The following is a 13,018-nucleotide window of genomic DNA, read 5'->3' as shown; positions in this document are numbered from 1 at the left end:
TATGAAATGTCCTTTGTTCTGTTAAGGAGAAAAGGATAAATGAAGTCCTGTAATTTGTGTAACTAAGTACTTAGATTCCTGTTGTGGTCCTTTGTAATTTGTTTTATTTGTTAAACTGGAAATGAAATAAAATAACTTTGTTTAAAAGAGTTTGGCTTCAAGTAGTCTTTTAGACCTTAAAATTTTCATCTCAATAAAATTTTAATGGACATCTAGTCTCCTTATATTTTGGGTCTGAATGTTGATATTAGGTGGATTTTTTTCATTTAAGGGCATATGGGGATAAGATGGTGTGTTCTAAATTAAATATGAAGCCCAGATCTGGAGAGAAAAATGTGAATCAGGAAACATTTGATTACTTCACATGTCTAGCTAAGGGAAGAGAACACAAGTTTGTTTTTTAAATTCATATTCTGATATTTTATTCAAAATTTTACACAGTCAAACTTACAAATTTTTTTTTTTAATCTTTCAGGATCACTACTCTTGGAGTCAAAGATAAATCCAAACACTGCATATCAGAAACAACAGGCAAGTAGTTGTTTATCTTTAATTTGAAAGATTTCATCTGTGGTCAAGGAAGTGTTAATCTGACAAAGATGGGAAAGCTTTCCTGACAAGAAAAAACATGTTTGGTAAACAGTTACACATTATCTGTATTTCCCTGTAGGTGAAAAGTTTCAAACTGAAAAGTGAAAGTTTTTGTACTGGCAGTCATTTATTATCTTTGAATTGAGCCACTGTTATTTTATGTTAGAATACAGTGTATTCATTAATCTTATTTAACTACAGATAGTCAGGTATCTTTTATGCCCTGTACACTAAACCTTTTATTCTCAATCACGTTTAAAGGAAATGACGTAAAAGAAAATTCAAAGAGATACTCTTTAAAGCAAGGAAAGCCTATTTGTGGTGTGAAATTTGATCCTTTGACTCAAGCAAAGGTAGAGTTTTTGAAGTAGAAGCATTTGAATCCTGTTCTTTAATTGTTGTATACTTTTAATATAATCAGTGGATACTTTATAAAAGTGCATCATGTAACGTTTTCTGTTAATATTTACCGTCTTTTGCGGGGGGGTGGGGGGGGGGCAATACCTGTGTTGTGTTTTAGTGTCCCCAGTTATTTAATCTGGAAATGGCAGCAGTGATTCAACCTCTTCTTTTGTGAATGTTTTCATTTTTATTATGAAAGATTTCAAAATTGAAAAGTGCGGAAAATACAGTGTGTGTGTAACACCACCAAATTTAACAATGTTAACTTTATACCATATTTGTTTCAAATCTTTGTAATGTTGAACATTGTGGATGGAGTTAAACCCCTCTTTGTGCCTGTCTCATTCTGTCCATTCTCCATCCTTCCTGTAGGTAACTACAATTCTGAAGTTGATGTATTATTTGTGTGTGTGCTTATATACCTTTTCTGCTATGTATGTATCCATAAATAATATGTAGTCTTTTGTATGTTTTTAAACTTTGCACGGTTGATCTCTTGCTCTTACATGTACTCTGAACTTTCATTTTCCACTCAACAGTTAATTTGAAGATTTGTTGATGTTAACAATGTAGATTTAGTTTAGTTTATTTTTTTAACTGTATAGTATTCTTCTGGTTGATACCATCTATTGTTAGACACTTGAATTATTTCCAGGTGTGTATGTGTGTGTATTATGTAAAATGAATATGGCAGAGATTTTTGAAGGAAAAGATAAGTTATTTTAGGATTGTATTTACATCATCAATACCTACATTCTTCAAGATCAATGAAAATTTGAATGCCCAGAAATAAATAACTTCAAATTGGAGGAATGAAATTATGTCCATTGCTCAGCTCGTTATTAGTAAAAGTCTTACTGTTAAACAATTTGTTTTGTGTATGCAATACATTTTTAATCACTTCTTTGAAATATTTAAATTTTCAATACTCAGTTAATAGTTTTTTTCCCTCTGCGTAGAAAATATTGCATGTCTTTGATGGAGAATCAAACATTTGCCCTGTATTGACCACTTGAAAAATGTTTCCTATATCTTAAACATTTAAGTAAATTTAATTTCTAAGTCAGCCAAGCAGATGGTTTTTTTTCTCTTTGCATGGAATTTTACCAGGTAGCCACTTTTGTTTTATTTTTTGTTGGCCTCCTTTTTTGTGAGGAAAGAAATACTGTTTTATAGTCTTCCCCTGCACAAATATAAAATACTCAGGAACTGTGTTCTTAAATGTGACTCCCTACAATTTAATCATAATATGGATTCTTCTCAGATTGTATATAAGATACTTTAACTATTGTTACTATTGGAAAGATCATATAATGGTGTAGGTTTGTGTATTAAACAGCCCTCCAACCTTAGTCTAAAAAAATACATGGTGGTTCATTAGAAACTTTGGAACATGTCTTTCTGTATATCACTCTGCTAGAAAACAAGCATACTGAAGAAAAAAGTACTTATTTTTGAAATTTTATACTATTGGGAGAATGTTTCCTGTAATTAATGATGTTTCAATAATATACTATCAGGATTTTTATAGGCAGAGAAAGAAGCAGGCTCCATGCAAGGAGCCCGATGTGGGACTTACCCTGAGACTCCAGGATGACACCCTGGGCCGAAGGGGAGGTACTCAACCACTGAGCTACTGAGGCGTCCCTGTTTTCTTTATTTTTGTTTGAATTGAATGCACTTTTCTAGTAGAACCAGAGAGCAATTTGAGGATTACGTTAAACTTAGTTTCTTTTTAGAGATACTTTTTTCTTTTTTTTTTTTTTTGCCAAAATCTTGTTCAGTTTGCACTTTTTACCAGATTATACAGATTGAGATTTCCAAACACATTGATATTTTTGTGTTCATTAGAGTTATCTTTTTAAAATATCATTAAGTTACTCAAATTAGTCCAGAAAATAATTCATTCCCAAAGTTTATATGAAATATATTGATCATTGGCAGATTTTTAATCTTAAAAAGACTTGAGTGAATGAGATGCTCATAGTTTATAGGATATTTTGCTACAAAATACATTGAATAAATTCAAAGCAGACTAAACATTGTTTCTTAATACTATAGTTCTAAAATGAGCCCAGTCCTGAATTATGGGCTCAGAATAGGTTAGATTGAGTTGAGTTGAATGTCAAAGGACTCCATATCAAAAGATCATCGATTTACAGCACTCTTGCTTCAGGACTATGGGCAGTACTGAAGTTGCTAATGGGAAGAAGATATACTTAAAAGGAGCCAATAACTTGTTAAGTGTTTAAACACACTGGAAACAAAATGATTATACAGTGGAACATGAAATAGTGGCTGATACATGTCAAAATTTTAAGTTACTTAGAATCATTCCTACTGATCTAGACCACCAAAAGCAGAGTCATAGGGATGTATACCCTTTATATTTAATATAATTTTAATATAATTTGTATTAATTGGGTTTAGGAGAGAAGTATAAGGAAGTTTTATTGGGAGACATCCATAGTTTTATTGGGAGACAAGACATAACAAATGAAACAATTATATAACTAATAAAATAGCTGGTGAAGTGTTTTAACTCAGTCATTATTGAAAGACCATGAAAGTATTTCACAGATGAGGCAGTTAAGGCACAAAAGGTCAGGTTTCTTGACTGAGATAATACAGGAGGTATGTGCCAACACAAAATACATAAAAAGCAATTTTATTCCACAGACTTGGACAGTAGAAAATTAAGGAAGAGATTGATTTGAGTTAGAATCATTAAGAAAATTTCATTCTCCTTAGTGGTGTCTGTTGAAGGAATGGTGATAGGGAAGGAAATAGTACACCTGACATAAAAGTTACTAAGCCTCTTTGCAACGGAGGTGGAGGTTTCTTATTTGTGAGCTTGGTTTACTAAACAAGAGGGAGCTATTCTAGATTCTCGAGTAGTGGCCTAAAGTGATGAAAGTGATACTGTGTTTAGGAAGCAAGTGTGGCAATGTCATGAATAATCAATTGGAGGCGGAGAGGGAAATAAGAGCTTTAGGTTAACAAGACCTTTTACTATAATTCAGATGCAGAAAAATGTAAGTCTGTAAGTAATAAATGGAATTGTAAAGAAGAAATAGATTTTCATTATATTAACAAGAAAGTGCTGGCAGATTTGCTAAATGATTAAATATGAAAGAGAAGGAATCAAGGGTCACTAGTAGTGTTTTGAGTCTTGGGGCCATGAAAATGATGGTTCTCTCCAGAAAGTGAGAAGTTGAGAGGAAAACAAGTTTACATTTACATTTGGCTAGCAGCTTATTCATTTCAAAAAACAAACAAACCCTCTTTCTTTATTTTGAATAGATAATATATTCATTTCTGTAAAAATTCACAAAGTATTTAGTGAAGTCTCTCCCACTCTGGATTCCATTCTTAGTTTCCCTTACTAGAGGCCACCAGTATTACCAGTTTCTTGAATATCTTCCTGGAGGTTTTATGCATGTTTAAACAAACAGGTATGCAATCACATATATGTTTTCCCTTTTATTGGTATTAATGGTAGCATACTGTATACTCTTCTGTACCTTCCCCCCGCCCCCCAGCTTAGGCTCTGAAATGATAATAAAATAAATGAAAAGGTCTTGTAGTGAACATCTAGGACTAGAGAGAATAAGACTTACTTGGTGTAGAAGATTCTAATTTGAGAATCATTAACTTCTATTTTTAGCTGTAAGAGTGGACCTCTTTCAAAAGAGTAGATGGAATTTAAGAAAAGAACAGAGAACAGAGCATAAGACAGCCTTGTTGAATTGTCCACATTTATTCATTCATCCAGTAATACTTCAGTGCTGCTTATGGGTTGTTCACTATCTCTGGTTTAGATTTTTTTACCCCCTCCCCTTTAGATTTTTAAAGTCCATTTGAAAGCTTTTGAAAATTTTCAGCAGAGGAATGACATCCAAACTAGTAACATCAGTGTATAGAATTGGAGAGAAGCAATAACTGGGAGAGTAGTTGAGAGATCACAACATAATCCAAGCAAGATATAATGTTGAATAAGTTTAAGGTCAGTGGAGATGGAAAGAGGTGGATGGATTTCAGATACATATGGAAGATAGAATTGACAGAACGTGCTGCAGGGTTAGGTATTTGGTAATCAGGAAGAAGATCTAGTCAAGAGGAAGAATAAGCATTTGGAAAGAGGAGAGAGTTAGGAAAACATGTTGACTTGAAACCAAGGGAGAACAACTTTGGTAAGGAAAGGGGGTTCAGGGATCCCTGGGTGGCGCAGCGGTTTGGCACCTGCCTTAGCCCAGGGCGCGATCCTGGAGACCCGGGATCGAATCCCACGTCGGGCTCCCGGTGCATGGAGCCTGCTTCTTCCTCTGCCTGTGTCTCTGCCTCTCTCTCTCTCTCTGTGACTATCATAAATAAATAAAAAAATTTAAAAAAAAAAAAAAAAGAAAAAAGAAAGGGGGTTCAGTCAATAAATGGTTGTTCATATCCTGGAAGGGAAAGATTGAGACTATTCTAGGTTTTAGCCAGAAGAACATAACGCCAAGATCAAGATTGAGGTGAAAATGGTCATATTGAATCTCTTTATCTCCAGTAAAATTGGGGACCTGGGGTTTTACAAAACTTAGTCATTGTGGGGAACAGTCTAATGTAATTAGTATAGAAGAAGGAGATTCGCTATAATTTTGAATGCTGAGTTAAAATAATAGCATGAGTTTGATATTCTTGTGCCAGCTTTGTGCTCTCTTACCTAGAAGCTTTTATTGTGATCCTTGGAATAAGCAGTTGTAAGAAGTACTTCTTACAGTTATTTTTTGACTGAAATGGTAGGTTTCCAAAGAGAGGAAGAAGAAAAGATGAGACTTGTCACCCATTTTGAGTACATTTCATAGAGTTGGAAGGTGCCTGCTCTGATGGTTTCCTATTCTCTGTTAGCCAACGAGAGATATACTTACGTGATGTTTTCAAATTTGACATATCGAAAGAATTATTTGAGACCCTTGTTAAAAATAAGGATTTGGGGTCTTCACTGCAGACCTTTACCCAGGGGAGAAGCATGGGGATCTGTATATTTAACCATCACCCAAGGTCAGTCCTCCTTACGTTGAAGAATGGTTCTGAATATAAATCCCGTTTACTTTGGGGTTTTGACTGGCTTGGGGAGAAGACGTTACGTTAAGAATAGGAAGAAACAGTCAAGAAAATGTTGGTGAAGAAGGGGACTCAGTTACCTAAAGTCAGACTTGGAACCAAGTTGGAAAAGGCCTTGAATGCCTGCATAAAAGATTCTGGATTTCATCCTGTTGTATTAGTGCTCCAAAATGGAATGTATGGTATAAAGCATTGAAATTTGAGAAGAAACCTGCTTGTACATTTAAATCAGAAGAAAAAATTGGCTTTTGCCCATACTTAATAAGCAAATAAATGATCAGAAGTGTAAAAAAAAAAATAGACATGGTATTCTAAGAGTAACACTTCCATAAAAAGTGTTTCCTAACTACTGTGAATTACTTTAGCCCGCATATGCAACTAACTATTTATAGATGTTTTCCAATGTAAACTGACCTGTAACCCTAACAAAATGAACATGTGCCTTACAAAGGGCTAAAAACAGTAATGTAAGTGCAAATGAACATGATAATGGTAAAACTGACATTTATTCTAGTTTAATCTGTTAGACAAGTGATAATGCACAGTGATAAAATACAACTCATGAAGTTTCCCCTCCCCCCAAATTCAAATTATTAAAAGGGATTAAGTATGGATTGGAAATTAAAATTTTAGAATACCTGGTGGCAAATTTTCCTTCCGAGAAGCACAGCCAGGCAGAAGGGAGAACAACCGCTTTCCGGCTGTTCTTCTTACCTGATTACACAGCAAGTAAGTATTTATCTGAGGCCTGGGTTAATTGACGGATATTTTTCACTTACAGATTAGAGCTACCAGAGTATTGAAGTGTTTTCATTTTGAAGACTTTGTTAATCTGAGGCTCGCTTTTAATATTATATATATATATATATTTTTAATTTTATTTATTAATGAGAGACCGAGAGAGAGGTGCAGAGACCTAGGCAGAGGGAGAATTAGGCTCCATGCAGAGACCCTGATGCGGAACTTGATCCCAGGACCCCAGGATCATGCCCCGAGCCAAAGACAGATGCTCAACTTGGGCCACCCAGGTGTCCCTAGCATTATATTTTTTCATATCAAGTCATAATAGAAGTATTAGATGAATAATTGTTAATTATAAGGTATTTTGTAGATTATATACTTAGTATTAGGATATAAACTCATGTATATTTTCTTTTTTCTTAAATGCATATTTTCTGAAAATCAAAGTTTTAACCATATTAACCTTTCATTATTACATATCCTTTAAAAGTTGGCGATTTTATTTGAGTGTTGCATAATGATTTTTGTGTTTAAACTTGTCTATGTTTTAACTTAAACCCAAACTTTAGTTTTTAGTAGAGAGGTGACAACTTCCTAAAAGCTTAACTAACTTTTTGTAGGGATACTATTAATGACATTTGTAGAAAAATACTAAACCTAGGGTTCTTAATTTTTCTACAAATTGAGCTGCTGAAATAAGTGCTGTTTGTAGTACTTAGAGCTAGAGTATCTTCATGTCATCATTGTTTTGAATTCCTTCATATTCTGAAGGCTTTTCCAGATATAGAGGAGAGAGTCAGTAGAGGATTAAAATGTCTACGTTACAGTTTGGCCAGGAATGGCTTCATTTTCCATTCAGTGTTATGTTGGTAACATAAGCCAGTGCCTGCTAACCTGTTTTAATATTTTTTGTTTTAGAAAATTATTATCATTTTAGTACCCAAACTGTTCCACTGCCTGTATATTACTAAGTTTTGAAGGATAACAAAATACAATAACCTGATGTCAATTGACTACACATTAATTGCACTCATCAGAGGGCTTTTGTCATTGCTATGCTGTTTTTTGTCCTCTTGATTTCTATTTATACTTCGTAGTTATTTCTTTTCTAGCTTTTTCTTGTGTGATGATGTAAAAATCATTATTTTTAAACAGGATACATTAATTGTTTGGTCGGAAGCTGAGAACTATGATCTGGCTCTGAGTTTTCAGGAAAAAGCTGGCTGCGATGAGATCTGGGAAAAAATTTGTCAGGTAAGGTTTTTTAAATAATATGTTTGCATTCTTGATTTTTTTTTTTTTTTTTGCATGAAAGATATATATTCGAGTGTGGAGAAATAATGTGTTTATTACTTTATTTTTGATAGCAAATGTTCATAATAAAAGGTCAAGTTGTTTTATTTTTTTAAGTGTAAATATGTTCTAAGTCTAGAGGTTTTTCTTTAATAGTTGGTCACCTGTTTGCTTGATGTTTATGAATAGTGTGTGCCAGGCACTAATATCAAAAGTGCTCATGACTTAGAGTATATCAAAATATAAGATAAGTGGTAACTCTCAGGTAACTGGAACTTTTTTAAGATTTATTTATTTTTAGAGAGAGAGCACACACACACAGGTGGGAAGGGGCAGAGGGAAAGAGAATCTCAAGCCGATTCCTTGCAGAGCCCAACATGGGGCTCGATCTTAGGACTCGAGACCATCAGTGGAGCTGAAACCAAGAATCAGATAGATGCTCAACCCACTGTGCTACTCAACTGCTCCTGGAACTTTTTTTAATAATGTTTTTATTTTAGAGGTTCAGATTTACAGAAAATATGAGCAGAAAATGCAGAGGAAGTTCCTATAGACTTCCCTCCCTAACACCACTTTCTCTGGTTTCTCCTGTTAGTAGGTTTTTTTTTTTTTTTTTTTTTTTAATTTTTTATTTATTTATGATAGTCACAGAGAGAGACAGAGAGGCAGAGAGAGAAGCAGGCTCCATGCACCGGGAGCCCGACGTGGGATTCGATCCCGGGTCTCCAGGATCGCGCCCTGGGCCAAAGGCAGGCGCCAAATCGCTGCGCCACCCAGGGATCCCTTTTTTTTTTTTTTTTTTTTTCTGTTAGTAGTTTCTTATGTTAGTAGGATACACTTGTCACAATTAATGAGCTAATATTCATATATTATTATTACTATTCATTATTATTACTTATACATTATTATTAGCTAAAGGCCATACTTTATTCAGATATCCTCAGTTTGTTGTTTATTTAAAGCAAGCACATGAATGAGCAGGGGAGACACAGAGGCAGAGGGACAAGGAGAGAGAGACTCCTAAGTGGGCTCAATGCCCAGCACAGAGTGCAACGTGGGGCTCAATCTCACAACCCTGAGATCATGACCTGAGCCAAAATCAAGAGTCAGATGCTTAACCAATTGAGCCACCCAGGGGGCCCCAGATTTTGTTTAAAATAAACCTAGTGTCTTTTTTCTGTTCCAGGATTCCATTCAAGATACCATATTATATTTAGTAGTTACATCTTTTTAGGCACAGTCTGTGACACTGGTAACTGGAATTTTAAATTAATCATAATATTTTAACTATTGTTTTCTGTAAGTGGGATCACTGTCTTTAGCAGTTGCCTAGTATATTCTGTTCTAGTGTTTGACTTTTGTCATTCTCACCTTTTTTTTTTAAGATTTTATTTATTTATGATAGAGTGAGCATGAGCAGATTGAGGGGCAGAGGGAAAAGCTGACTCCCCACTGAACAGGGAGCCCGATAGGGCGCTGGATCCCCAGATTCCGGGAGCGGGACCTGAGCTGACGGCAGACGCTTAACCGACTGAGCCACCTTAGGCGCCCCTGTCGTTTTCACTTTTATCAGCTTTACTCTGTAGTGATTCTGATCACTGAAGGTTTTGTAGTTTTAATGCATCTCACCATAGTATTTTTTCCCTTAGTCCTCCTAGTAACAGTACCACACAGTGCAATAAAGTAGCCCAGTAGCCCAAGGAAATATAATGTGAACCTCCCCATTCTATGTAAACCTTATTTAACGCATGGCTCTAGGTCACAAAACTGAACTGGAAGTAGATGATTTCTTTCCACCTTGTATATTACTATGTATGTATCATGTATTACTGGAGCATTATTAGTGTACACTATTAAATAGAATTTCCATTGATGAACAGGTGAAAACACTGGTAAATATTAGTTTATTTTAATTTGTAAAATATACATAAAACTATAATCCATATTGTTTTGTTATTTTGCCTTCATGTTTTGCCTGTTTTTAAACCTATGGGTGGTGATGATGAAAAGGTCCTAATATTTACTCTTTTTTTTTTTTTTTTTTTGTATGCCCTCCACAGATTGGGATTAAATTTTATGTTTGCAGAGTTTTCTGTAAAGTGAGTTGTAAGATATATAAATGACCTCTATTGCAGACTTAGACACATGCAGGCCACAGATATTTGCTGCTCTGTTCTTAATTCAGTAATCTTGAATCACGCATGCATTCATCCACAAGATAGGGGGTAAAACTGGTCCATGAAAATAATGAAAGCATACCGAAGGATAAAAAACTTTAAAAGTAAAAGAGGGAAAGATTACTTTCTTGTAGTGTTTAATGGCTGTTCAGAATATTAATAGTATATAAAGACTAACCTTTTTTATTACAAGTTCCTGAAAAGTGATATTTTATTTTGTATTCTTCCTCCAGTATACCAGCATGGCAACTGGAACATGTTGTGTGTGGACTTAGTACATACTTAAAGAATGAATAAGACAGAAAATAAACATCTTACTTTAGAACTAGGATGTTAAATAATATTTCCACTAGAACATCTGTGGTGGATGATATTTTTCAGTGATCAACATATTATGTTATACCTATTCCCATTTCTTCCCACTCCACACATCAACATGTACTGTTTAATATTAGTTCCTGAATATACGTATATTCCTGAAGACTTTGTACATTTGTCCTAGAAAAAAAATTTTTTTTAAGATTTTATTTATTTATTCGTGAGAGGCAGAGACACAGGCAGAGGGAGAAGCAGGCTCCCTGCAGGGATGCAGGAATCCATCCCAGGATCACAACCTGAACCAAAGGCAGATGCTCCATCAGTGAGCCACCCCTGTCCTAGAAAGTTTTGCTGAAATTTGTTTCTTAGTATTTTCACTCATGCAGTCTAGGAGGTCCCACAACCATTGTCAGGTAGAAGGACAGAACTCCACAAAGCTGTTATATTTATTGTTAACAGTTTATTACGATGAAATGATACAGATTAAAATTAGCAGTGAGAAAAGACACATAGGAGAGACCAAGGCATGAGCTTCCAGTTTTCTTTCTCAGGATTCTTAAACAGATAGCACTTACTTCCAGCAGTGTTGTGTGGCAACCTTCACATAGTATTGCTGACCAGAGCAGCTTATCCAACCTTTGTGTCCAGTATTTTCATCAGTTGTTGGTCCTATAAGTAGACTGACTGCCCTGTGGCTGACTTTAGTTTCCAGCACCTCCACAGGTTGAGCTGATACTGTGTGGCCCAAGCCCTCCACAATAAACCACCTAGTTACCCACACATAGAATATCTGGCATTGCCCAAGGCTCCCAGGTAAACAGAAAACACTCATACTAGACAGGATATTGAAAGTACTTAGAGGTTACCTCTCAGGAGCTAGGTAAGGGCCAGATCTTTCTTTAGACAAGACTAATCCTTGACTGCAAAGGCCACTCCTTGCCCCATTGCCAAGTCTCTCACAACAAAATGATTATATTTGTCTAAGCATCTATAGCATAGTATTCATATTGACAGAGCATTTATCAATATGAATATGTGTAATATTTGGAGGAGCCATTCTGGGGTAGGGATATTTAAAGAAACAAGTAATCTGTCTGATAAAGTCATGATTTACGTTCTACATTTTCTACTGATTACTCATTTTCCTTCTTGATCTATTTGTACCTTACGATAACTTATACAGAAGTGTTTAGCATAGAAATTAACTGACAGTTAACAAAATCGTTTTCTTCTTGCCATTTGCTGTCAGCATTGTTGTTGAGGAGACTTAATTTCTCAGTACATTTGATCATCAGCATTAATATTGGGCTCGTGTACCTAAGGTAGTTGGTAGAACAATAATGCTAGTTTTATACTATATTGCAGTATGGTAGTGAACGTATCCTGAAGTCAGTCTGGCACATTACTAGAATCATTAACTTCATCATTAACAATTGTTTCAGTTCATCATTATATTGTATGATAAAATTTATGTTTTCCAGAAGTGTTGTAACTCATCTGGTTTATTTACAGGCCTCCATTCAACCTTGTCAAGTCCCAAGAATAGGTGATCTTGGAAAACATAAGGCTTTTATCTTTCCAGGTGTCTAATACAGTTGAGCTAAGAGAATATCATCTCTTGCTCTGATCCTTTCTTGAGGCACTGTTAATATTGGATTTCTCTTGTTGTACCTATTTATTCATTCCTTTGCCCTTTGTTACTATTTCTTCCCATTTGTCACTGATTTTTACTCACACTTTTCCACCTTTGGAAGGGGTATTAGATTTGGCCACTCTCCTGGTCCAGGAAGTTTAATTTTTACTAAACAACTGAGTACTGTATTTTTAAAAACATTTATTTATTTATTTCAGAGAGAGATTATACATGAGTTGTAGGGGTGGGTGGTGGGCAGAGGAAGAGGGAGAAGCAGACTCCCTGCTTAGCAGGGAACCTGAAATGGGGCTCAATGCCAGGACCCAGAGATAATGACCTGAGCCGAAAGCAAATGCTTAACCAACTGAGCCCCCCAAGTGCCCTATATATTATATTTTTTTAATCTGTGCATGTCGCTAAACATACATTTAGTTTATAGCTCCTCACAACTGATACTCCACAGAACCATACATTATGTTTTACTTTATGTTTCTGAGAAGTCATTGCTGACCTTTGAAAAACAGTTTTAATTTCAACAAAAATATTACTCAGTTACTTCTTAACTCCTTATAATGAGAAAGTAGAACCCCTCTGAAAAATTTGACAGCCCAGAGAATAATACATTTTTTAAGGGGAATGGTAAATAATAGAGCAGAAAGAACAATTGGAGAGGAAGAAGTTAGACCTGATTTCTGTATATATAGCTTTTAGAAAGCATAAAGTCAAAAGTACATATGGAAGTTTTAACCTCAGAAAA

At 35.1% G+C, this 13,018-nt stretch overlaps 1 protein-coding gene across 2 annotated transcripts in view; it reads left to right on the top strand.

Moving 5' to 3' along the window:
- The window catches only part of PPP4R3B (protein phosphatase 4 regulatory subunit 3B), a 62,369-nt gene that overhangs the window by 1,485 nt on the left and 47,866 nt on the right, over positions 1-13,018 (top strand). For both annotated transcript variants that reach the window (XM_025992672.2, XM_025992673.2), the window contains exons 2-3: positions 476-531; positions 7,996-8,094. In XM_025992672.2, the coding sequence (XP_025848457.1) occupies positions 476-531; positions 7,996-8,094 (155 nt within the window). The remainder of the gene's footprint in view (positions 1-475; positions 532-7,995; positions 8,095-13,018) is intronic.

The sequence above is a fragment of the Vulpes vulpes genome, chromosome 16 (assembly GCF_048418805.1).
Source record: "Vulpes vulpes isolate BD-2025 chromosome 16, VulVul3, whole genome shotgun sequence".
In the NCBI taxonomy this organism is placed as follows: domain Eukaryota; kingdom Metazoa; phylum Chordata; class Mammalia; order Carnivora; family Canidae; genus Vulpes; species Vulpes vulpes.
This window is presented reverse-complemented; position numbering and strand designations above follow the sequence as displayed.